The 22,829-nt window shown below is 51.8% G+C and overlaps 1 protein-coding gene across 2 annotated transcripts in view; it reads left to right on the top strand.

Moving 5' to 3' along the window:
- Window positions 1-2,734: 2,734 nt before the first annotated feature.
- Window positions 2,735-22,829, top strand: part of WNT7B (Wnt family member 7B) — a 158,745-nt gene continuing 138,650 nt past the window's right edge. Inside the window, exon 1 of one of the 2 annotated variants that reach the window (XM_063134372.1) lies at window positions 2,735-2,815. In XM_063134372.1, coding sequence (XP_062990442.1) covers window positions 2,745-2,815 — 71 coding nt within the window. In that variant the 5' untranslated portion in view covers window positions 2,735-2,744. Of the gene's footprint in view, window positions 2,816-20,380; window positions 20,479-22,829 lie in introns of those variants that run through there. The other variant, XM_063134371.1, reaches the window with a different exon arrangement.

Here is a 22,829-nt window from a genome sequence, read left to right as displayed (position 1 = left end):
AAGGTCAGGTTCCCACACAAGTGCGTCGCAGTTTCACTGATCTCTTTGAACTCAGGGAGTGCGCTGAGAAATGAGCTCCCAGCAACCTGTATAGTCTATCCCCTGTCCTTGCATAGCCACATCCTGGGTTCCACTCTCCCCTGGGATATTAGAGGGAGAAAATGGAACTACATGATTTATACATGGAGATCAACAAAATTGTGTGGACATACGTTTTGTCTGTAATACTTCCTGGGTTCCATTCCCTGTTCACACTACCACATAGCTCATGACAATTGGCTTGACAGTGTGGGCAACGCCTCGTGGAACCTCAAACCTAAAGCCAGAATGATGGCTAAAAGACAGTGCAGTGGTCAGAGAGGACAGGCCTCTGGGCTTTCAGTAGCCCCTCAGTACACATTGCTGAAAAGCAGAAAACACTGCAGAATCACTTGGGCAAAAATTAGAGGCATTGCATAATTTTGCTCAGCTGGCGGAGTTCAGAAATTGCATTCTACACCTTTTTTGGTGTGAAATATCGATTTTCTCACTGCCAAGTGTTAATTTGTTTTTAGAACAGATGACACATGGCCCTCATCATCCCCCTGTACGAAATGGAATCAACCCAGAGAGAGGGTAACCTGCTATCTAGACCAAACATATATAGACACAGACACCGGTTAACATATGAAGCATCAGGAGACATTTCTGATCCAAAAATTGTAGGTACCCATTTTAGTGGATTAGAAAGTATCTGTGGGGGCGGGGGCATATTGTGGTAATATCTTTATTGGGATCAACCAATAACTAAATACACATGTTTATACAACCATTGGATGGTTGGAAAATAGGGGATTTAAGGTGCAGTTAATTGATTGCACCCATTTCAAAAGTGCCCCCTGATTAATCCGGGAAGCAGATTGTTAGTTAGTGTATTAAATACAGATACTTGCCTGAATGTACCTCTTCAACCTGGCACTCAAGGGAGCAGTGGGGAGGGAAGGTGTCTTAAAAGGTGTTACCTGCTGGGGAGGGCAAGAGTTGAGGGTAAGGAGTCAGGTGTCCTCCCCCAAGCTGCCCAAAAGAACCTCACAGCATATTACAATGGAAGACACTAACTGGTTTGAAATCCTACTAGTACCAGCAGAAATCCATGTTGCAGCACTGTATTTCTGTCATATTGATACTATAAAAAATAGGGTGACAGGGTTTATAGTCAGTGAGTTGTTAGATTAGATCAACCAATTAAAAACCCTTTGACTAATTGAAAAATATGCTCTGATGAACTGCACAGCAGATTTAACTATTTACAAACCAGGTTAATAAAGCTACTCACAAAAACTGTGGATGGTGCCATCTTAGAAATGTCGGGCCCATTCTCCACATACCTTCAGAGATGACGCCTACATGAATCCTTTAAAACAAGGAGGGGGTGTTGATTTCTTTTAAAACTATGTTTTTAGCCATATATAAATGTGAAGTCCACTCCTATACATGTCTATTCAGAAGTAAGCCCCATTGAATAAGTTCAATGGGACTTATTCTTGGGTAAATGTGTGTAGGACTGCAGCCTCAATTGCTTAATCAGTCACTTAAAACTCATACAATTTATTGACTACAATTTCTTTAATTTGGTGACGGCCTTGCAAATAATGGCTTTAAAATAATTTCCAAAATCAAAGGAGAAACTTTTTCTTCCCTTCAGTAGCAGTGGTTTTATTCATATGCCGATCTAAGCGCTTACTTTAGTCGTGAACGTGCATGCAGCTATTATTCGAGGAATAGCCCGATCCTGTACACATGTCTACTGTGTACATGTAAACCGCCCAGTGAGCTTCGGCTGAGGGGCGGTATAGAAATGCAATAAATAAATAAATAAATAAATAAACAAACAAATACTGAGAAGCAAGCCTCCCCAGGGCCTTACTTCCAAGTAGGATTGCACGCCAATCCGGGTGTGTGTGTGTGTGTGTGTGTGTGAGAGTGAGTGTGTGCTTTCTTCTGCGTAAACGTGCACACGACAGGGGTATACGTTTTGTTTTAATGGGATGACAGCCCCCCGGGCGATGGTTTTAAATGCATGTCTATGTCTTTCAAAGCAGGGAGAGTGAGGCGGAGGAGGGGGGCAGCTCTGTTGAAGACAAACGCACCGTGGCAGACCCTGTAATTATCTGTGAGCCCCCTCCCCCCTTTTTATGTATTCGGATTCCCTTAAGCATTTCAGAACGGAGATGAGCAAAAGTTGAAAAAGCAGAAGTAAGGGAGGCAAGCGAATGAGGTATGCGTGCGAAGTGTGTGTGTGTGTGTGTGTGTGTGTGTGTGTGTGTGTGTGAGAGAGAGAGAGAGAGAGAGAGAGAGAGAGAGAGAGATCCTCCTACCTGGAGCTACAGATCGCAAGATACGTGGTGTTACCTGTAGAAGTCAGAACAAGTAGAAACGCATTGAACTTCAAGGCTGCGGCGAGGCAGGCGATCACGGCCGTAGCTGGCAAGTCCCAAGGCTGCCTTCCGAACATGCAGCTCGCCCCGGTCCCCGCTCTCGTTTTCTCCCACTTTGGGGGCGTTTGTGGGGCCACCATGGTTCTGGGGGACACCGACTGACGCGACGCTGCCGCTGAGCTCACCCGCGGTCTCGGGGGCTTCAGCGCGACTCCCCGCGCGGGGATTTGATCGGCGGAGACCCCCCCCCCTCGCCAGCGGCTCTGCTGCCCCCTCGGCCCCCGCACGGTTTCATTTTATATGGAGCTCTCCATGCCCTCCTAGATCATGCACAGAAACTTCCGAAAGTGGATTTTCTACGTGTTTCTCTGCTTTGGAGTCATCTATGTCAAATTAGGGTGAGTACCAGGCGGTCTCCAGTGCGGCTTTTTTTTGGGGGGGGGGGCGCGCGAAATGGTGTGTGTGTGGGAGCTTTCCAGTGTCGACAATGCAACATATTGCGCTCCAAAGCGTCCTTCTCTTCCCTCCAGCGTATCTGGGAGAGAGCGATGGTGAACTTGCAGGAAGGTTTTGGTCACCAAATGTAAAACGGGGGCATCGCGTGAGGGGGGGTTGGGGGTGTCGGGGGAAGGGAGGGGGGATCCGGCTGGACGCTCCCTGCCATGTCCCAGCTCTGCGCCCGGCTGCTGTGGAGGCAAAGGGCTGGTGGACACGACCCCTCCCATCGATCGCCTCCGAGGAAGATCGATTTTTAAAGCTCGGAGGCGCAGGTCATGTGATCCCAGCGCTTGGGAAGACGTTTGGGTGTTGTGCAGCTGCAGGCGGGCGGAGGCAGCCGAGAGTTCCCCCCGCTCGCGTTTAGCAACAGCGACGTCCCGGCATTGCGGGGGTTTTGTTGCGTGGCGTGCAGCGGGCCTGGCGGAGGCTGCCGGCTGCCGCCCTGGCGAACGCGGCTTCGTCCCGCGCTCCACGCCGCGCCTCCCCCGACGGGGCTTCCTCGCGCGCGGAGCGTGCCCCGGGGACAGCAGGCCTTGCCCGCAGGGAGCCGCCTCGAGCCCCAGGACTCCGGCGGCGGCGGCGCGTCCTCCCCTGCCGGCGCCCGCGTTGGCCTCGGCCAGGGCGGGCAGGCGGCGAGCCCGGGCGGGCAGGACTCCTCGGCAGCCGCGCCCACGCGGGCCTCGAGGCCGGGCCGCCGGGCTCGCCGCCTGCCCGGGCACGCGGGGCCCCTTGGGCTCGCGGGGGAGGGGCGGCGGCGGCTGTCGAGGCTGCCCAGGCGCCCGGCCTGCAAGCCCGGCCCCTCGGCAGGGGGCAGCGCGCGTGGGTGCCCCGACCCAAAGGGGTGGGGGCGGCGGAGAGCCTTCCAGGGCTGCCAGCCAGAGCAAGCAGCGCTGGACTGGAAGAGCTCCGCGTGGATTGGAACGGCGGGCGGGCGGGCGGGCGGGCGGGCAGGCGCTTGCTCCAGGGAAGTGCGGGGCGGCGGCGGCGGCGGCGGCTCCCCTCCTCCCGCTGCTCCCCGGCAGGCCTAGACGGCCCCCAGCCGCAGACTCCCTCCCTCCCTCCCTCCGCCCCGGCATCCACCTGCCCAATGCCGGGGGCGGGGGGTGGGAGCGGGGCGCGTTCCAGCGAAAGCCGCCTAGGGCCAGGGGGCCTGCTGCTGCGGCCCGAGCCCTCCCGGCCTCTCCTGCCAGGCCCCGCGGCAGCCGGGCGGGGCTGCTCGGCCTGGGCCACCCGAGGAGCCGGCGCAGCTCGGGCTCCCCCTGGGCTCCCGCGGCTCCGCTGCCCCCCCTCCCCGCCTTCCCCGGTCTGCGCCCTGCCGAATCTGGCCTGCCGCTCGAGGCTGCCCGCGCGCCCGCCGCGAGTTGTCTTTCCACATTCCTTCGCTCCAGCCGAGTTCTTACCTGTTGAGCCGCACGCGGCGAGCGCCCTGCCTTGCATCCCCCCCTCCTCGCCTCCGCCCTCTCTCTCTCCTCTCTCTTTTTGGGCAGAGCGGCGGGATTATCCTCCCTCCCTTTCTCTCCGGCTCTCGATCAGAGAGGGACAGAGGGAGCCGCGATCTGCCAGCCCGGGCCCTTTAAACAGGAGCGAGCCGGGGAAAGGGGGAGGCGAGAGCCACCGCGGATCTCTTTCAGTGCGGATGCTGACGCCTGTAGCAGTGGGCACATGGATGTACATGCATGTAATTGCAGTGGGGCTGGAAGGCCCAGGACTACAGGAATCATTATTTGAGAACATCAGAAGTGCCCTGATGCTGGATCAGGCCGGGGGTCCGTCTAGGGAGGTTGGGGGCTCTCCCACACTAGAGACAGCTGGACAACCCTCTGTCAGGGATGCTTTAGGGTGGATTCCTGCATTGAGCAGGGGGGTGGACTCGAGGGCCTTGTAGACCCCTTCCAACTCTACTATTCTATGATTCTAGTCCAGCACTCTGTTCACCCAGTGGCCAACCAGCCATCAGCCAGGGATGAACAAGCAGGACATGGTGCCACAGCACCCTCCCGCCCATGTTCCCCAGCAACTGGTGCACACAGGCTTACTGCCTCGGATACTGGAGATAGCACACAACCATCAGGGCTAGGAGCCATGGATAGCCTTCTCTTCCAGGAATTTATCCAACACTCTTTTGAAGCCATCCAGATTGGTGGCCATCACTACATCTTGTGGTAGTGAGTTCCATAATTTAATTATGTGCTGTGCGAAGAAGTACTTCATTTTATTTGTCCTGGATCTCCCACCAATCAGTTTCATGGGATGACCCTCGGTTCTAGTATTTTGAGAGACGGAGAAAAAGGTCTCCCTATCCACATTCTCCATACTATGCATAATTTTGTACCCCTCTATCATGTCCCCCCTTAGTCTCTTTTTTTCCAAGCTAAACAATCCCAGTTGGTGTAACCTTTCCTCGTAGGGGAGATGCTCCAGCCCCTTAATCCTTTTAGTTGCCTTTTTCTGCACTTTTTCCAGCCCTCTAATATCCTTTTTTAAGTGACCAGAACTGCACACAGTATTCTAAGTGTGGTCGCACTATAGATTCGTATAAGGGCAGTATGACACTGGCTGTTTTAGCATGTGCCATGTGTTTTAGTGGATTCCAAAGTGGCTTTGCATACATTATGCAGTATGTTACAACAAATTTGTAAGGTAGGCCAGTCTTAATAGCTCTTTAATTGCAGTCGCAGGGCAGGCTGCACTGTTCTTGGGGGGAGCACAGTGGTTTGCCTGGGTTTACTCTGAAACAATGGCTTGCCTGGCCTCTATGAGTGGTAGAGGTGAGATTAGAATTGGGGGCTGAGTTCGGATGACACGCTAATCAACTGGGGGGAGGGGTATTAATATTAACAGAACGAGAAACAACCGTTGATTAGCGTGTCGTCCGAACTCAGCCGGGGACTTCCTGATTCGTACCTCATTCTAAAGTCGAGACCACTGCAAACATTTGCACGTTGCCTCAGAGTTAAGTCCCAGCCCAGTCGACTGGACTTACCAGGCTGGGCCATTGCGATGCAAGGAAGTTTCTTTCGTTGGCTTGAATGGGGTTGTTGAGAGTGAGGCCCTGATCCTCCGCATCTTTACACTGTGGGGCTCCATGCCAAAGTCAGGCTGCACCCCTCTGCACAGTTACTCTGAAGTGAGCCTCCTTAACCTCGGTGGGGCTTACTTCTAAGAAGACCTGCATGGGACTGGGCTGCAAGAACTGCAGCTCATCGCTGCACGTTCTTCTCAGGAGGAGGATCTCCTGTTCAGCGGGGCTTGCTGGGCAGGATTGCAGACTTCAGCAGCTTCTCTGAGAGGAGGCCATTTTCGCAGAAGCTTCGTCGCAGCTGAATGCGTGAAGGGCTGTCCGCCAATGAGTCTGAGGCGATATCGGCTGAACTTTCTGTCTCTGCTAGGAAACCTGGGAATGGCCAATTCTACACAAGTGTCACTTGGCATTGCACTGCTCATGCATGGGTGAGCCAGGCTTTTTGGTAAAGAGCAAAAGTGAGCTTGCCTTTAAACTGTGCACACAGAAACTGTGTGCACCAGTTTCTGCGATGGCCAGATCTACACCTAGCAGGATCCTGCACTATGAAAGTGGTACGAAAGCAGTATATAAAAGGCAGGAGCCACACTGCTGCTTTATAACAGTATTGAAGTGCACTGCAGGATCTACACTGCTGCTTTAGAGTGGTATTGAAGTGCACTGACAACTGTTGGGGCCCATTGACACATACCATATACTGCTTTCATACTGCTATATTCTGCTTGGCTCCTGCCTTTTATATACCGCTTTCATACCACTTTCATAGTGCAATATCCTGCTTGGTGTAGATTAGGCCTATGTCTAGTTGCAAGTGCAAAAGCAAGGAAAACCCCGTGGGGGAGTAAAAAATAGCCAAAGGCAAGGGTGAAACCAAGTAAACAATATTAGCAAAAGTTTTATTAAAGTGCCAGGTGCCTACGCAAAACGCATAGCCCTTGCCTTTGGCTATGTCTAGTTGCACCTAATGCAGAGCAGGAGGACCAACAAGAAATGACCCAGGTGCCAGGTTTTCCTTTAAGAGACACCAATGTAAGCACCTACTAGCTGCAAACATCAACACATAAGTGCCGGTGGATCAGTCATCTTTCTCACCGTGGTCAGTGAGGTGCCTTCTCCCCTGGTTGCTTCCCTCCGAATGATACCCGGAGAACTCTAGACCTGGAGGGTTCCATAGAGCCATCACGATTAAAACAACCCATCCTCAGTTAATGTACCACCAACCCCCCTGGCTTGACATCTAACCTTGAGGTCATCACCATATCTGGAAGGATGAATTAATTGCAAAATCTCTATTAGTTGATAGCCTTACCAAACCATGCACACCTCCTAGATCTCGTGAACAGGTGGGGGGGGGGTGGAGGAAGAAAAGGCTGACTTGGTGTGGAAGTCAAGAAGTCTGCATGTTCTGAGCCTTAAGATGAAATGGGAGATGGAGGGGGCTCCAGACATTCAAATTAGGTTCTACCAGGTACTGTGATGGTTTCAGGTTGCACCCCTCCAGACTGATGGAAACAATGAATAAACAAACAAACAAACAATAATTGATCCCCCATTTTTGAAGAATACAATCCAGCAGTTTCTCAGAACGGTCTCCATCATTAGGAGAAACACACAGGTTCCCTGGAAGGTGGAAAACTAAAGTAAAAAACTAGACAGTTTTTATACTAGCCAAACTGCCTGAAGTACTTCCTTTTGTCTGCTCTGAATCTCCTGCCAATTGGATGTCCCAAAGTTCTAGCAGGAGAGAGGGGGGGGGGAAATCTCTCTCTGGACCTGTTCAGAAGACACCTTTTACCACACCTTTAACCACAGTGAGTCCTAGGCTTTTTGCCTTATTCACTGTGGTTAAAGATGTGGTTTAAGGTGACTTCTGAACAGGGCCACTATCAACTCTCTCCATACTTTGCATAATTTTATAAACCTCTATTATGTCTGCCCCTTCACCATTTTTTTAAAAACTAAAGTTACTTACCACCTTAATGTAATAAAAAGGTCTCAGATCCTAGGGTTCCTGCCACATCAACACTATTGTGGCTACTCAGTGCAGTATTATGGGAATAATTATCTGTATGGTGTTGTTGATTTAACTTAGGGTGACCATATGAAAAGGAGGACAGGGCTCCTGTATCTTTAACAGTTGTATTGAAAAGGAAATTTCAGCAGGTGTCATTTGTATATATGGGGAATCTGGGGATTTTCCCTCTTCATCACAGCAGTTAAAGCTGCAGGTGCCCTGCCCTCTTTTAAATCTGGTCACTCTAGTATTTATTTATTATTATTTATTTATTTATTACATTTTTTATACCGCCCAATAGCCGAAGCTCTCTGGGCGGTTCACAAAAACCGCCCAGTATACCTCCTGCTGTGATGAAGAGGGAATTTCACCAGGTTCTCCATATATACAAATGATACCTGATGAAATTCCCTGCTCTAGCCAACTGTTAAAGATACAGGAGCCCTGTCCTCCTTTTCATATGGTCACCCTATTTAACTAGAAGGAAGTTCTCCTAGAATTAAAGATGCTTTAGGTATATCACCATTCACCTTATTTCACTTTTGTAGCTCTAGAGCCCATAACCAGCAATTCCCTTCCCTCTTAAATACTTTTCCAGGCAGATCCTATCTATATTTACCCAGAGGTCAGTCATATTTGTTTCAACTGGGCTTATTTCCAAGTCAGCCATCCAACCTGGTCCTATTTTTGTTTGGATGTAAGTCATACTGGGTTCCAGGGAACTCTTTATACTTGGGAGTAAATCCTATTGAAATCAATGCAATTTAAGATGCATTAGATTGTACCACTGATTTGTGTAAGGGAGGTTATGTCATGCATACCTACTCAAGTAAACTCCATTAATTCAATAAGATTTATACCCGGGTAAGTGTGTGTATGGATTGTAGCCTTATTCACATATCCCACTGAAATCAGTTGGGCATAAAAGTGCATCACTATGACTACCATGCCGCAATTCCTATAGAGTAGAGGTTAGTTAGGGTGACCATAGAATCATAGAATAGTAGAGTTGGAAGGGGCCTAAAAGGCCATCGAGTCCAACCCCCATATGAAAAGGAGGACAGGGCTCCTGTATCTTTAACAGTTGTATTGAAAAGGGAATTTCAGCAGGTGTCATTTATATATATGGAGAACCTGGTGAAATTCCCTCATCATCACCACAGTTAAAGCTGCAGGAGCCCTGCCCTCTTTTAAATCTAGTATAGCTCCTGCAGCTTTAACTGTGGTGATGATGAGGGAATTTCACCAGGTTCTCCATATATATAAATGACACCTGCTGAAATTCCCTTTTCTATACAACTGGTAAAGATACAGGAGCCCTGTCCCCCTTTCCATATGGTCACCCTAGCTTAGTGGGTACTCCTAACAGAGACTTTTAATGGGTACTCATAACAGGGCAGCCCCCCAGTTATGGAACTCCCTTTCCAGGGAGACTTGGTAAGGCTGGCTTCTCCTTCGGTGTTCTTTAGGCAGCTGGTGAGCATAATACTGCTCCACTGAGCTTTTAGTAGCTAGTGCCACTCTGTTTTTATTATTAAAACCCCATTAAAAAGTTTTAGGTTTATGTGTTCTTTGTATTGCTCTGCTGCGAAAACTGGGTCTGCAATTACAAAAGAAATGGCCGGGGCAAAATTCCTTCCTGCTCATCCTCATCACATTCTTCAAGGCACCAGATAAAAATGATGGATGCTCTTCCCTAATTCAGCTTCATACCATGGTAAATGGATACACATGCCTGCATATCACTGGATTATCAACCCTTGGTGATTTGCAGCTGAATGTGTGGATCATCCCTATTGAGAAAGACAAAGCACTCTGTGGTTTATATAGAACATCTCCACGAGTATTCTCAAAATCGATGACAATCAAAATCGAATTGCACGAAGTCAATACAAAACAGATAATTGAGATTCTCCCTCCCACTGGAAATTCTTTATGCTGAGTGGCTGCAGCAGGGATAGCATCTGAAGGCTGGTTCTCTAATTTCTCTCTCTACTAATGGCAAATGATTTCCATGTGCGCCAGCAGCAAAGATGGTGAACAAAAGCAGTTCCAGCTGTGATGCCATCTCTAGGATGGTTCATCCTTTCATACATGCAAGTTTCTGATTGATCCTGCACTTGACTCTGTGAACAAGCTGTAACAAAGCTGCTGTTTTGAAATTGTTAAGAGTCGGTTACGTTGTTGAGGCTGAGATGTAGGTTTCTAATGTGATACCAGACACTTGAATTTCCAAAGTGTTACAAAGCCAGACATCAAATGCCTCCCCCCCCCCGTTTTATGGAGTTCATCATAGGCATTCAGCTGCTGCCATGCAAGTACCGGCTCCTACTGAATTCAGAATATTTTTCTCACTGCTACTAGTTCCTTTGCGTCTCTGATTTAGGCCTGGGAAGAAGTGGAACAAGTTTTTGAGGTCAGACAGCACAAATCCCGGCACTTACCTGGCAGAAGATCCACCTTCTAACCTTGAAATTAGCCACTGCTTAGCCATGGCAGAGACTATTTTAGGTTGAGGGAGATATACAAGGAGAATATGCTGCACTAACAAATATATATATATATATATACACACATACACACACACAGTGAAATGTCTTTTGTCACCTTAAAGACTAACACGTTTATTCTGCCAGAAGCTTTCTTGGTCTATAGTCAGTTTCCATAGTTGCATGAAGTGTTATCCAGAGTTTCAGGTACAGTACATCTGGTGGTGTTGGTGGGGAAACAGGTGATAAATAGAAGGCTGACCTAGATTTGCATGTCCAACACTTGATTTATCTTCATATGATTACTGGCAATTGAATGGGTAAACTGCCTCCATTGAGCATTATCTTAAAGTTATAGAGGTTTCTCTTTGCAAAAGCAAGTCATCTTTCAATGTTATAGTACTTGAGGGATGAATATGCAATGTCTGAACTAGCCCTTGGTTTGTTTAATTTTTGTTCTTTTATTATTTATTTTTATAGAGACAATGAAACATGCTCACATAGAGAAAAGAGAAACATGAAAAAATGAATGCTTATTAGGCTGTATGAATTCCAAGACACTAACTTTTGCCCCTTAATCTGCGGCTTTCCTTGTCTGTTGTATATCTATTCTGTCAACAGCATTTGTTAATTTTCCAGCAATATATAAGCCTTTAAATAATCTTGGAACTTAATCAGTGAAACTTAAGAATGTTTCCAATGTCGGGCCCATACAACACAATTTTAGCACATATTAATAAACTCATAATCAATAGTTTTGGCCCTTGGTATATTTGACTCTAACACCAAATGGTGACACTATATGTATGAATGAGCCCTAAAAGAACATCTGTATGACCTCAGGCACACTACCAGTGCCTGTTTACATTCTCTTCCCCTCCTTATTGCTTTACTATGATTTTATTAGATTGTAAGCCTATGCAGCAGGGTCTTGCGATTTACTGTTTTACTCTGTACAGCACCATGTACATTGATGGTGCTATATAAATAAATAAAAAATACTTTTCAAAGGAGACAGATCAAAACCTATTGCCAATTTTCAAGAAACCCAATCAGGTATCAAGAAATCAAATAATGTACAGCTTTTGTTGCTGACTGAACCAGCTTTTGTCGCTGAATGTGCGAACTGACAAAAGGCTTGCATTTAAAGTGCTGTGAGGTGATACAGAAATTCTTCGCTGTGATACGTTCACACATGTAAACCTTCCCTTGAAGTCCACCAGGTGATGAACAACCTTCAGCCAGCCATACCAGCCTCTGCAGTGTACTTGTTTCTGGGGAGATGCCTACCTTTTTCGCATTCACCGTTTACCTGTTCAGGTGTGCACTCAAAACCATAATGTGTAAAGCAGCCCCCAGTTGGAGGTGGGGAAGAGAAGAGAAGAAAGAGTTCCTATCAGGCTGTAGATATCAGGGCTACCATGACCAAGTTGCTGCAGGAGTCACATGGGGGCTGGGGCTGGGCTAAGAAAAATCTCTTTGCAAGACAGGGCGGAGTCTCTCTCTTCTAGATTTCAGTCTTTCTTTCTCAATGTCTGTCTGTCTGTCTCTGTTTCCAGAGGGTGGGTGGGGGTCTTTTGGTGGCGCTGGTGGCAAACAGAAGATCGGAGAGACTCCAGATAGAGGGGCAGATTGCTTTGCGTTGCTCTTACCAAGGACCCCAAGCCAGCCCACAAGGAGCATTCACAGCAGCCCCGGGCACTTTCCGTAACGGCAAATGTACAGGACGAAAGGCAGAAGCGAGCGCGCGGGCGATCGCCTAAGCCCGAGCCCGACCACGCGTTCCGAGAGCGCGCGAGCCCAGCCGACCCTTCCGCAGCCCTGTGAGAGAGAGGAGGCTCCTTCACTTTTCCCAGACAATAGAGCGTGAAATGGACTCGGGCTGGGGTGGGGGGGGGAAGAGAAGCAATTATCCCCTCTTTCATCGGCCTTTGGGAAGCGCCCCCTGAAACCATATCTCCTTTTGAATGCAAGGGCGCCCTTTCCCGGCGTTTGCCGCGCAGAGATGGGGAGGGGGGCAGGCGGTTTGGTCGCGCTGCTGTGGTGCCGTCACCCCACCCCACCCGGCTCCCGGTACGCTTTTCTCGCTTTCCAGGGCTGGATCTGCTCTCCTCCGCCCTCTTCTTGGATTCGCAGCAAGAATAAAAGGGTTGTTTTAGGAAGGGGGCGGGCTGCATCTTGGCCATTGGTTGCGACCCGAGGTTGATGAAGAGAGCGGGGTGGGGGTGGGGGTGGGATGCGGATGGGAGTCCCTTCTATCATCACCATCACCTGCATTTATATTCCTATCAGCACTACACACCAATAAGAATTCTCTTTGGCGTTCTCAGCGAGCAAAAGCACAGGTCCCTGTCTCGAAGAGATTACAGTCGAAAAATGGATCGCGGAAGAGAGGGCGCAGGGCGGGGCGAGGCCAGAAGAGCAAGAGGGGGGGGGGACTGTGGGAGACCTGCAGAGGCTTCGTTTCACGAGAGGAGGAGGAACCGGTGTGTGTGTGTGTGAGTGTGTGTGTGTGTGAGAGAGAGAGAGTGTGTATGTTTTGTGTGTGTGTGAGTGTGTGTGTTTTTGTGTGTGTTTTGTGTGAGTGAGTGTGTGTGTGAAGCCGCAGCCTTTACGAGGAGGTTTTGAGGAGGGGATTCAACATTTGCTGGATGTTGACTCTGGACCTAAAAACAGGCAACCGTTTTGGGGTGCACAAAAACGACCCATTAGGATGGCTTAAAAGAATGACCGCTAGGACCCCGGAGCCCTGCCGTAGCAGTCGCGGCGGCGCGCTTCACCGAATTCTGTCCGCGACCCTTAACAACAACTTTGTGAGGTGGGTCAATGTGATCTCGGCATCGCCCGCGGGGCCGAGGCCGAGGGAGAGAGGCTCCTGCAGCCTGGGGAGGAGACGGCTGTGGAGGCGGGAGGTTGGTTGAGAGGCTTTGGGGCTGGCGCCCAGGCGCGTGCCACCCGACCCCACGCACGTGTCCCGAGAGTAAGCCCACCCGAGGTCGGTGGAGCCTCGCGTCGCATAAGGGTCCGTAGGAAGGCAACTGCCAGCCCCGCCGAACTTCCATCATCGCGTGGACTTCTGAGCCAACCAGGAGAAAGCCGTGGCTGCAGCCCCTTACTCCGGTTCTCTTGTTGCCCGTGGAAAAGAACAAAAGTTTGATTCAGAACCATAAAGGAAGGCTCCTGCGGAATTCAGAGCGTCTCGCGTCAAGATTTGCAGCCTGGAAAAGCCTCTTGGGGGGGTTCGGAGCCCCCTCCCTTCGGAGCACTTTGGTGAAACACGCAGGGCTCGCCTGCGAAGTGGCGGATCCGATTACAACCCACGAACGAAAATTTCACGCCTCTTTTTTTAATCCGCGCGCCTTGACAAATCTCACCGTTTTTCCAAGATGCATCTTTTCTTTAAAAACCCCTCTCCGCATGTTTATGCTAACTGGCATTCTAGGTTTTTAAAAAAATATTCGTCAAACAAATGTCGCTTTCTAACGACCACCGCGACACGTGATAACGGTTTTGTGGGGATGCGGTCCATTGAGGGAGCTCGAAGGTCTTCTTTCTAAGGTGGATTTCGTTTGCTCTCGTATAGATAGGCACACTTTAAGCAAAAATATTAACAAAAGGCAGGTCTAGGCAAGCTTTCCGAAGGCGATGCAAAAGCCTTATTTTCGGAAGGGGCAGAAAATAGTGCCACACGGGATGAGCTTGATCCGATTCGGTTTCGAGATAGAGCTTTCAAATAGGATGCTGCAGCTTGAAAGCGCCTCCACGTGCTTCGTTTTGAAGATCACTCTGGATTGTGATGCGAATCCGTATTTCGTTTCAACACCTTTGTCTTTCCAGGAGTCATGCAGGACACCAGCCTCACAGACGCGACCTCTTTGTCTCTACTAGGAGGGAAAAGAGACTTTAAATATCTAATTGTTGCAATTCCTTCAACGTGTATTTGGGAAAGGGGCAGAACTGCGAGGAAATGACCTGTCTTTCGGTGGCAAAAGTTAGAAGGGGATTTCGCAAGACAAAAACCTGGCATCTCAACGTACCCAGGTCGTTTTACACAAAATCGAAGTATTTCTCATATTTTTGCTTCGTTTTTAAGGAAAACGACAGAAAATAGATTCGTTGCAACAGGGGCAGCAGGTGAATACAGCCTTAGGCAGACCCGAAGTAGAATATCGAGTGTAATTTGCCCCCAGATAAATTTCCACCAACCACTCTTTGGGAGCAAAAGGAGTCGTGCGTGTAAACGGAAGCGCGCCCCCGTCCCCCAGTGTGGAATGTCAGTGGCTGTAGCACCGGTCTAGCGCTGGGAGAAGCGAGAACCGAGCGAGAAGCTGGGTATAGTTCAACGAAATCCGAATCTAACCCGAGGGGTCTTTCAGCAAGCGCCCTGCCCAGAGTTCTCATGGATTTTCAACAACTGAGAATGGAAGGGCGTTTTCTATTCGGAGAACATTTAATAAATAAATCAGAGTGATATCTAACTCTGGATTAACGTGAATATTTGGGCCATTTCACTCGAGTATGTCAATGTAAGATGCAACTCCTAGGACAAGTAATTTACAAGGCGTTGAGTTTAATGGGATTTTCTCCCACGTAAGTGAGCATATGATTGTAGCCCGAGAGGATGCAATCTTCTACACTAGGGATAGTTCCAACACAACGTTAAATCCTAAACACTTGTACTACGGAGTAATTCCAACTGAACTCAGTGGGACTTGGTTCTGAGTAAATATGCTCAGGTTTGCACAGGTAGGATTCAATGCTTTCTCTCGTCCCCAAATCAAAGGTTGTAGACTTGATTACACACGAAAACGGTGAGTTTTCATTTCTAGGATTGAAAGCAATATTATACAAAAACCAGCGTGAGACTCCCTCCCTCCCTGCCTGCCTGAGCTCCGCGGTTTCTTTCCTGAACAATTTGCTGCCTCTCCCTGTTCTATTGGTACAGCAGTTGCGTAAATCTCTCACAGCCAACCTGGTGCCCCTGTTCAACTACAACCCCCAAGCCGGCTAGGGAATGCTGGGAGTTGTAGTCCAATACATCTGGAAGGGACCAGGCTGGGGAAGGCTGACGTAACATGTTGAAATCCTTCAACACAGGGGTTCGGAACAGGTGGGCTTCTGGATGTGGATGGACTGCAAACCCTATCATCCCTGACCATTGGTAATGATGACTGAGGTTGATGGGAGCTGTAACCCAGTAACACCTGAAGGGCCACAAGTTCCCCGCCCCTGAATTATTATTTTTAGCACTGCTTCAAAGTACAGTCCTTTGCATGTGTTACTCAAAAGTAGCTCCCATTGACTCGATATAAGATTGCAAAATCTCTCCCATTGACATCACTGGGGTGTCCAGTCCTATGCAAGCTTCCTTGGAAGTAAATCCCACTTTGTGGAGTGGGGCTTACTTCCAAGTAAGTGTGTGACCCGCTTATATCCAGGTTTATTCCGAAGGGATTTCCAGAAGCGTGCTATTTTAGGGTTGTAGCAGGTTGCTGGATGGTGTCCCAGGCGAGAAGCAAAATATTCGACAAAAAATCGTGGATTTTTTTTCTCGGCTTCAGCCTGGTCGGATGCTAGCAAAATCAGACGCGTTGATTCCCCCGGGAGGGTTGAGCCTCTGCCCAGCGGACTGCAGCCCGAGGTCCCGGCACGTTTTCGTGGAAGTCACTCTCGCCGGCCTCAAGGAGACCTCCCCCTCCCAGGGACGTGCGCTTAAAATTGCAATACGAATTGCAAATTCAATACGAATTTGAAGGCGCTCAGGCTGCCACCCCTCAGCCCACTTGAACTCAGGTGGGCTGAGGGGTCAGGCTGGCTGGATCGTGCCCCATTTCGTATAGGGCAGGAAGGCGAGAGCCCAGTCTAGGTTATGCTAAGGTGTTCTTGTTTTAGGACTGCAGCTCTGTGGCCCCATCCTATGCCAGCTCACTTCGAAGTAAACTGCACTTGAACTTTTTCCCAAGGAAGGCTGCAGAGGATTGCATAATCATGATTGATTTTAAGTAGCTCACATACTTAGTTCAATATTTAGTCCCAGTAGGAGTTTTAGAAACATAATTACTCCTTCAACGGGGCTGTTAGGCCCCCACTTTAGGTGTTTCCTTTCCTCCTCTTAACGTGGTGCTTAAAAGTCCCCCCTCTATCTGCCTTGTTTACACGCCTGCAGCATGTTTCTCGCTTGAGGACTGCACCATCACGTGTAAATGAGTCATCCGGGTACGAATGAGCCATCACCCCAGAGAGAATTGCCCTAGCCAACTGCCCTTTTCTAAGGAGCGGGTGCATTCAAACAACCGCCTTTCCTACCAATTCGGAATTCACTCAGGAGTACAGCTAAAAATGCAGTCAAGTTGGTAGGCATTTTTATGATGTATTTTATTTATTTATTTATCTTTTTTTTAAAAACCCGCCTTTCATCAAAAAGATACGTAGGCAGCAATAACTTTTGTCCCTCTAGGAACTTTCCAAATACTGGCACCTGGGGGCCAGTATAACTCCCATCACTCAGCCAGCGTGGCCAATGGTCAAGGATTATGGAAGTTGTAGTCCCAGGTAGTTTAGAAGAATAAAAGACCAATTAAGTAAGTTCAAGGATGAAACAATCAGAGACTAGTACGGTTTTACCTGGGATGAATCTACACGGCTGTTTTAAAACGGTTTATAACAGCAGTGACAACTGTTGGGGCCCAGGACACACACCATATGCAGTTTTTAAACCGTTTTCAAAGGGTCATATCCTGCAAAGAAGGACCCGGCGAGCGCCAACACAGGCGGCCACCTCCTTGTTCAAGCAATGGTTGAAGGCGCAGAAAGTCACGCTGGGTCTTGCTGGATGCCTCAGGCCATAGCTAGACCTAAGGTTTATCCCAGGATCATCCCGGGTTCGTCCCTGCCTGAATGCTGGATGCCCTGTGTGGCAGTTAGATGAACAGGTTTGACCCCTGGACGATGCAGGGATAAATCTTAGGTCTAGCTACGGCCTCGGTCGCCCAGGAAAAGGCGTAGGCTCGGTGCCACTGGTCTCTGCCGAGATGCTCCCGATGCCAGAAGCCCCGGGAAAGCCGCTTTATTGCAGCCGCCGCCCTGGAAAGCACTGGGCCTGGCCTGAGAGATGGCGGTGGCAGGCCTGGGCAGTCCCCTACTCACTGGGAAGCCCGTTTGCTCTGAGCAGCCCAGCACTGGGCGCTTGGAAGCGGGTGGGGTGTCCCCCAAGTCGAGTCTCTCCTCGGCCACAGACAACGCAGCTTCAGTTCCGGAACTACGAAATCAGATCACCCTCACCTACCTCTTAGGGTTGCTATGAGGATGGCAACAAGATAACGTGGATGAAATGACTCGAACCTATTTTTGGGGGCGGGGGGTGGGCGGGGGAGAAAGAAAGTAGTATTAATGTTAAAGAGATGGAAGCCAGATTCCAGCTGGATAATCAGGAAAAACTTCCTGACTGTTAGAGCAGTACAACAATGGAACCACTTACCTAGGGAGGTCGTGGGCTCTCCCACACTAGAGGCCTTCAAGAGGCAGCTGGACAACCATCTGTCAGGGATGCTTTAAGGTGGATTCCTGCATTAAGCAGGGGGTGGACCTGATGGCCTCATAGGCCCCTTCCAACTCTACTATTCTATGATCCTTTGCTTTTGAAACATTTTTTTTGAGGGCTGGGATGGGGGATGGGAACTGAGGCCAAGAAAAGAAAACACTTGAGCTGGGACAAAACACTTTCAGCACTGTGTGTGTGTGTCTTTCTCTGGAACTGTCTTGTTCAGGAATCCTCTTATTTTATTTTATTATTTTTATAATAAAATTTGTTGCACCTCGTTATCAGTCCCATATAGAAAGAAAGAAAGAAAGAAAGAAAGAACCCTAACCCGAGAAAGAAAGAAGACAGTACATGTGTGGGGGTTATGTAATCTTATCTAGCACAACTGTGAGAGGATGCATCTCACAGAAGCTTGGGTCTCATCCACTCCCTCGTACAGGCAAAGGGAGAGTCAGGTGGCATCAGCTTTCTTGAGTTCCCGCAACACAGCCTGTAGTTAAGGTATGGAATTAGCTACCACAAGATGTCGTGAAGGCCACCAATTTGGATGGCTTTTAAAGGGGGGGGGGTGTTGGATACATTCCTGGAGGAGAAGGCTGTCAAGGGCTACTAGCCCCATGGTTGTGTGTTACCTTCAGCAGCAGAGGCAGTAAGCCTATGTACATCAGTTGCTGGGGAACATGGGTGGGAGGGTGCTGTTGCACTGGTGTCCTGGCCGACAGCTGCTTGGCCCCTGTGTGAACAGAGCGCTGGACTAGATGGACCCTTGGCCTGATCCAGCCTCAGGGCTCTTCCCATGTTCTAACCTCGCGCCCTCTAGACGTTGCCTTGCAACTCCCATCAGCCCCAGCTGTGTAGTTGTAGTCGAACACATCTGGAGTGCGCCTCGTTGGGGATGGGCATGCCACCCTCCAGTTCCTGTGCCCACCTGCAGCTCCTCTCCCCCCGCCCCCCCCCTCGGAAGACGCTGGAGCCATGATGGGCCAGACGAGAAAGGCAGGCAAGGGACGTGGCCGTGCAGCTCTTTCTGGGGTAGATCTGAAAGCCGCTTCGGAAGCCACGTTTGGCAGAAAAGCGCAGTATAAATATAACTAATCATTTCATACAAATGACAGTGAATCGCAACGTTTTGCTTTTGTCCAGAGCACGATTTTAGCAGTCCGGTGGGGTAGGCGTGTTATTCGCGTATTGCAGCTGGGGGGCTGAAAGGAAAGGGGGCGGCGGGGGGGGGGAGCCTGGCGAGTTCAGGGCTGAAAGGAGGTTCGAACTGGGGGGTTAATACGCCCATGAATTGTGCGGGCGGCGGGGGGGGGCATTGGTCGCCGGGGCTTCTTTGCCCCCCCACTTCGCCCAAGGAGGCCTTGGCATTGTTTTGCGCCCCGTTTTCTGGAACTGCGCCAGGGAAGTCGCGCCTCTTCGGGGATGGCCGCCAGCCTTATTGGGGGACCTGTCCCGGGTAGGTGCCGGGCTGTGCAGGCTTGGAGGGGCCTTTTCAAGCCGGGGGGCGTTTGCCAAGCCTCAGGATGGGTGCTGATGACAACAACAGCGGGGGCTTTCTCTAGACGGGGCTGTCCCCAGCCCAAGGGGAGAGGTCTCTACCTCGAGGGGCTTCCAAATTGAATTTCCACAAGGGAGGAGAAAACGGCAGAGGGAAGGCTGATCCTTGTGCCTCTGGCCCGGGCGAAGGGCGACTGTAAGCTCGGCGGGGCAGGGGCCCTTCTCGTTGTGCGCTCAGCCTCCGGCGGGGGGGGGGCGTTCGAAGCCGGGGCTTCCCCCCCTCCTCCCCTAGCCAGGCCAGTGGGAAAGCGCTGCTGGGCCCCGGCGGGGGAGCGCCCCAGCGCGCAGGATCCCTGTCGTCCCTTGCCCCCTCCCCCTTAGAGCCCCCGAGCGACGGGGTAGAGAGGGAGGGAGGGAGGGAGGGAGGGAGGCGGCGGCGGGCCGGCCTCGCTGCTCGCCCAATGGCAGCGCGCAGTCTCTGGAGAGCTGGCGAGGCGCGCGGGAGGCGCAGCCGGCCCTGCCCAGCCCAGCCCAGCCCAGCCCGGCCGGCCCGGCGTCAGTCGGCCCCGAGGAGCCACGCGCGCACCAGCTCCCGGCCCGGCCAGAGGATGCGGGCTGCCGGCGGCGGCGGAGGAGGCGCGCAGCCACACGCAGCCCCGGGCCCAGCGGCAGCGCCCCGAGGCGGCGCCGCTCTCTAGAGACGCCCCGGCGGTGACGGCGGCGGGAGGCGAGGCTGCCCCAGGCCGGATCCGCGCCCCGGCTGCTCTGCCTGGCATCCCGACGCCCCCCTCCAGCCGGACCCCTCGGCTTCTCCCCTCCCGGAAGCGAGGACCCGTCCCAGCCGGGGGCAGGAGGGAGCCCTCGGGGGCCCGAAGACCGCTGAGCCCCAGCCCGGGCCCCCGAGACCCGGGTGCGACCATGATCCTGTTCTCCTCGCGCAGCGTTGTACTCTCGGTCTACTACCCCCAGATCTTCCTCATCCTCACCAGCGGCAGTTACCTGTGAGTGCCCTTCCCTTCCCTTCCCTTCCCGCGCCTTCGGAGACGGGGCTGGTTTCTGCGGGGTGGGGGTGGGGAGCCGGGCAGGGCCAGGTGGGCAAAGGGGGAGGGGGAGAGGAGGAGGACGAGGGGGGGGGAGCTTCTCCTGCCAGCAGGCGAGTTGCGGCAGGTGGGCTTGGCCCGGAAGCCGCTCCTGGGATGGAGCCCGAAGGACCTCGCCGGAGGCGCCGTTGGCGAAGGGATGCTCGCGGCAGAGCCGCTTCGGCCGGAGATGCCACGAACAGGTGCCCTGGGCGGCATGGAAATGTCATACATATGATAAAGACATACATACAGCTTGCAGCTGTGCCTGCAGCCTTATGGGCCCCCGAACGGCGACTTGCTCTCGAGTAATCCCGCACAGGAGAATGCGGTTGCAACTCCTCTAGAGGAAAGCCCCTCGGGGGAAAGTCTCCGACACCGGGTGTGTGTTTGTGTGAGGGTAGGAGCGGTAGAAAGAAAGAAAGAAAGAAAGAACGAAACGCACTTTCCATGCATTCGTTCGGAGTTGACTCCAGCGGACCGCCCAGCCTTGGCACATTGGCTTGGGGCAGTCAGTCCCACGGACCCCTGTGGCGCTTGCTGCGGAGTAAGCCTGGATCGGGCTCCAGTCCCGCTCGATTCACCCATGGAACTTGGGCGATAGGCTTCAGTGGGGTGGGGATGGTGCCCCTTGAAAGTATAGGAGCGTCTTGGCCCGTTTGGTGAACTGGTACTAACCCTCCAAGGATCATATGACACGATCCAAAGCGCTTTTCAGAAGCCCCGTTGGAGGAAGCCGATTGTACCCATTCTAGCTGACCTGGAGGGCCCTCGGATTTGAACGCGGAACTCTGGCGGGCTTCTGCCCGGGCATTTGCAAACGTCCTGCTTCCGCCTCGCTCTTTCGCGAAGTCCGGCGCGAGTGGTCGGCTTTCCACTCCGTCCGGCAGCCCCGGCCAGCTCCTCCTGGTGCCTGGTCCAGGCCGAGGCGCTGGCCGCGGCTACCTCGCCGTCGAGGTTGGGGCCAGAGAGGAGCCCCGGCTCGCAGGTGGCTCTCTGTGGGTCGGGGCCAGGGACCCCGCCCCCCGGCCTGGTACCGCTGGGCGTCTCGGCTCCGGAGTGAGCCCCGGCCCATCCCGCGGGGGCTCCCCTCGACTGCAGCCTTCAGGCGCTGCGATCCCGCCGGATTTCTGGGTCCCACGAGACCCTCCCGGCGCACGTGGGGGCATGCGGGGCAGCGCCTCGGCCACGGCTCCGGCTCCCTCCGGGCGCAGGAGACCCACCGGCACAAGGAGAGCTCCGCCGAGGCTACTCTTGGCCGCCACACGCAGTTTCTAGGAATCCTGCGGGCTCACGATTCCCAGGACACGTGCGCAGCAGCCCTGCAGGGCCAGGCTGCGCTCCGGGGCGCGGGGAGCCGGCAGAAAGCCCTGCTGAGCACAAGGGCGGCGGGGTGGGGTGGGACACTTCCGAGCAACGCGCCGCATAGGACAGCCCTGCGCATAGGATGGCCCATTGCACCGCTACAAAAATGAGAGATGCGATTTGTTCATGGGTTCTTGTTTGGCTATTTCTTTGCGTTTATTTATTTGACAAAAGGTACGCAACCCCACGCCCCCAAACCCCGTGCAGTGCAAGACAACACCAGCAAAAGCCTTGTAAACCCCCTTCATCTCAAAGGCACAGCTCCAGCGCTTCCCTCCGTGCAGGAGACAATCCTCATATGCACACTTACCTATGCACACTTACCTAGAAGTAAGCCCTTTTGAACGCAGTGGGACTTACTTCTGAGTAAACATGCGTGGGTGGTGCTGAAATGCCTGTGGGTCGTGCCTGATAAACTCCCCACGGATGACCTGTGTGCGCAGGTACCTGTGATCCATCCCGCCCCTCCCTCTGGCTCGCATCTACCAGCGTATCTGCAGCTGCTCCTTCTCTTTGGGAAAACACCCCTCCATCCGCGGTCGAGTTAGAAATCGAACCACTTTTCGAAAAGGAAAAGAAAAGACACATGTCTGTTTCTCCCTCCTTAATTCATAATGAAACACATCTGCCCTGGCCAGCGATTTTAAAAGAAGCCTGATTTATGGAACCGCGTGGGGGTTGCGTTGCTTTGGAGCCCGGCGCTTAAACCGAATCACTTCGCTTCCAACCCTTCACAGCGCGCGGCGCGCCGAATCGTTCGCGCGCTGCTTACCGGCGGCTCCTTCTATCCCGAGAGTGGGCGCGCCCGGGAGCTTAGCGGGGTGGTGGAGTCTTTTATATATTTGTTATTTTTAAGGGAAAGAACGCCTCCCCCCCTTAATATAACCCTAGCCGTATTTTCTCGAGGA

This window comes from Elgaria multicarinata, chromosome 9, assembly GCF_023053635.1.
Source record: "Elgaria multicarinata webbii isolate HBS135686 ecotype San Diego chromosome 9, rElgMul1.1.pri, whole genome shotgun sequence".
Classification (NCBI taxonomy): Eukaryota; Metazoa; Chordata; class Lepidosauria; order Squamata; family Anguidae; genus Elgaria; species Elgaria multicarinata.
The sequence above is the reverse complement of the archived record's forward strand: the minus strand, read 5'-3'. Positions and strand labels throughout refer to the sequence as shown.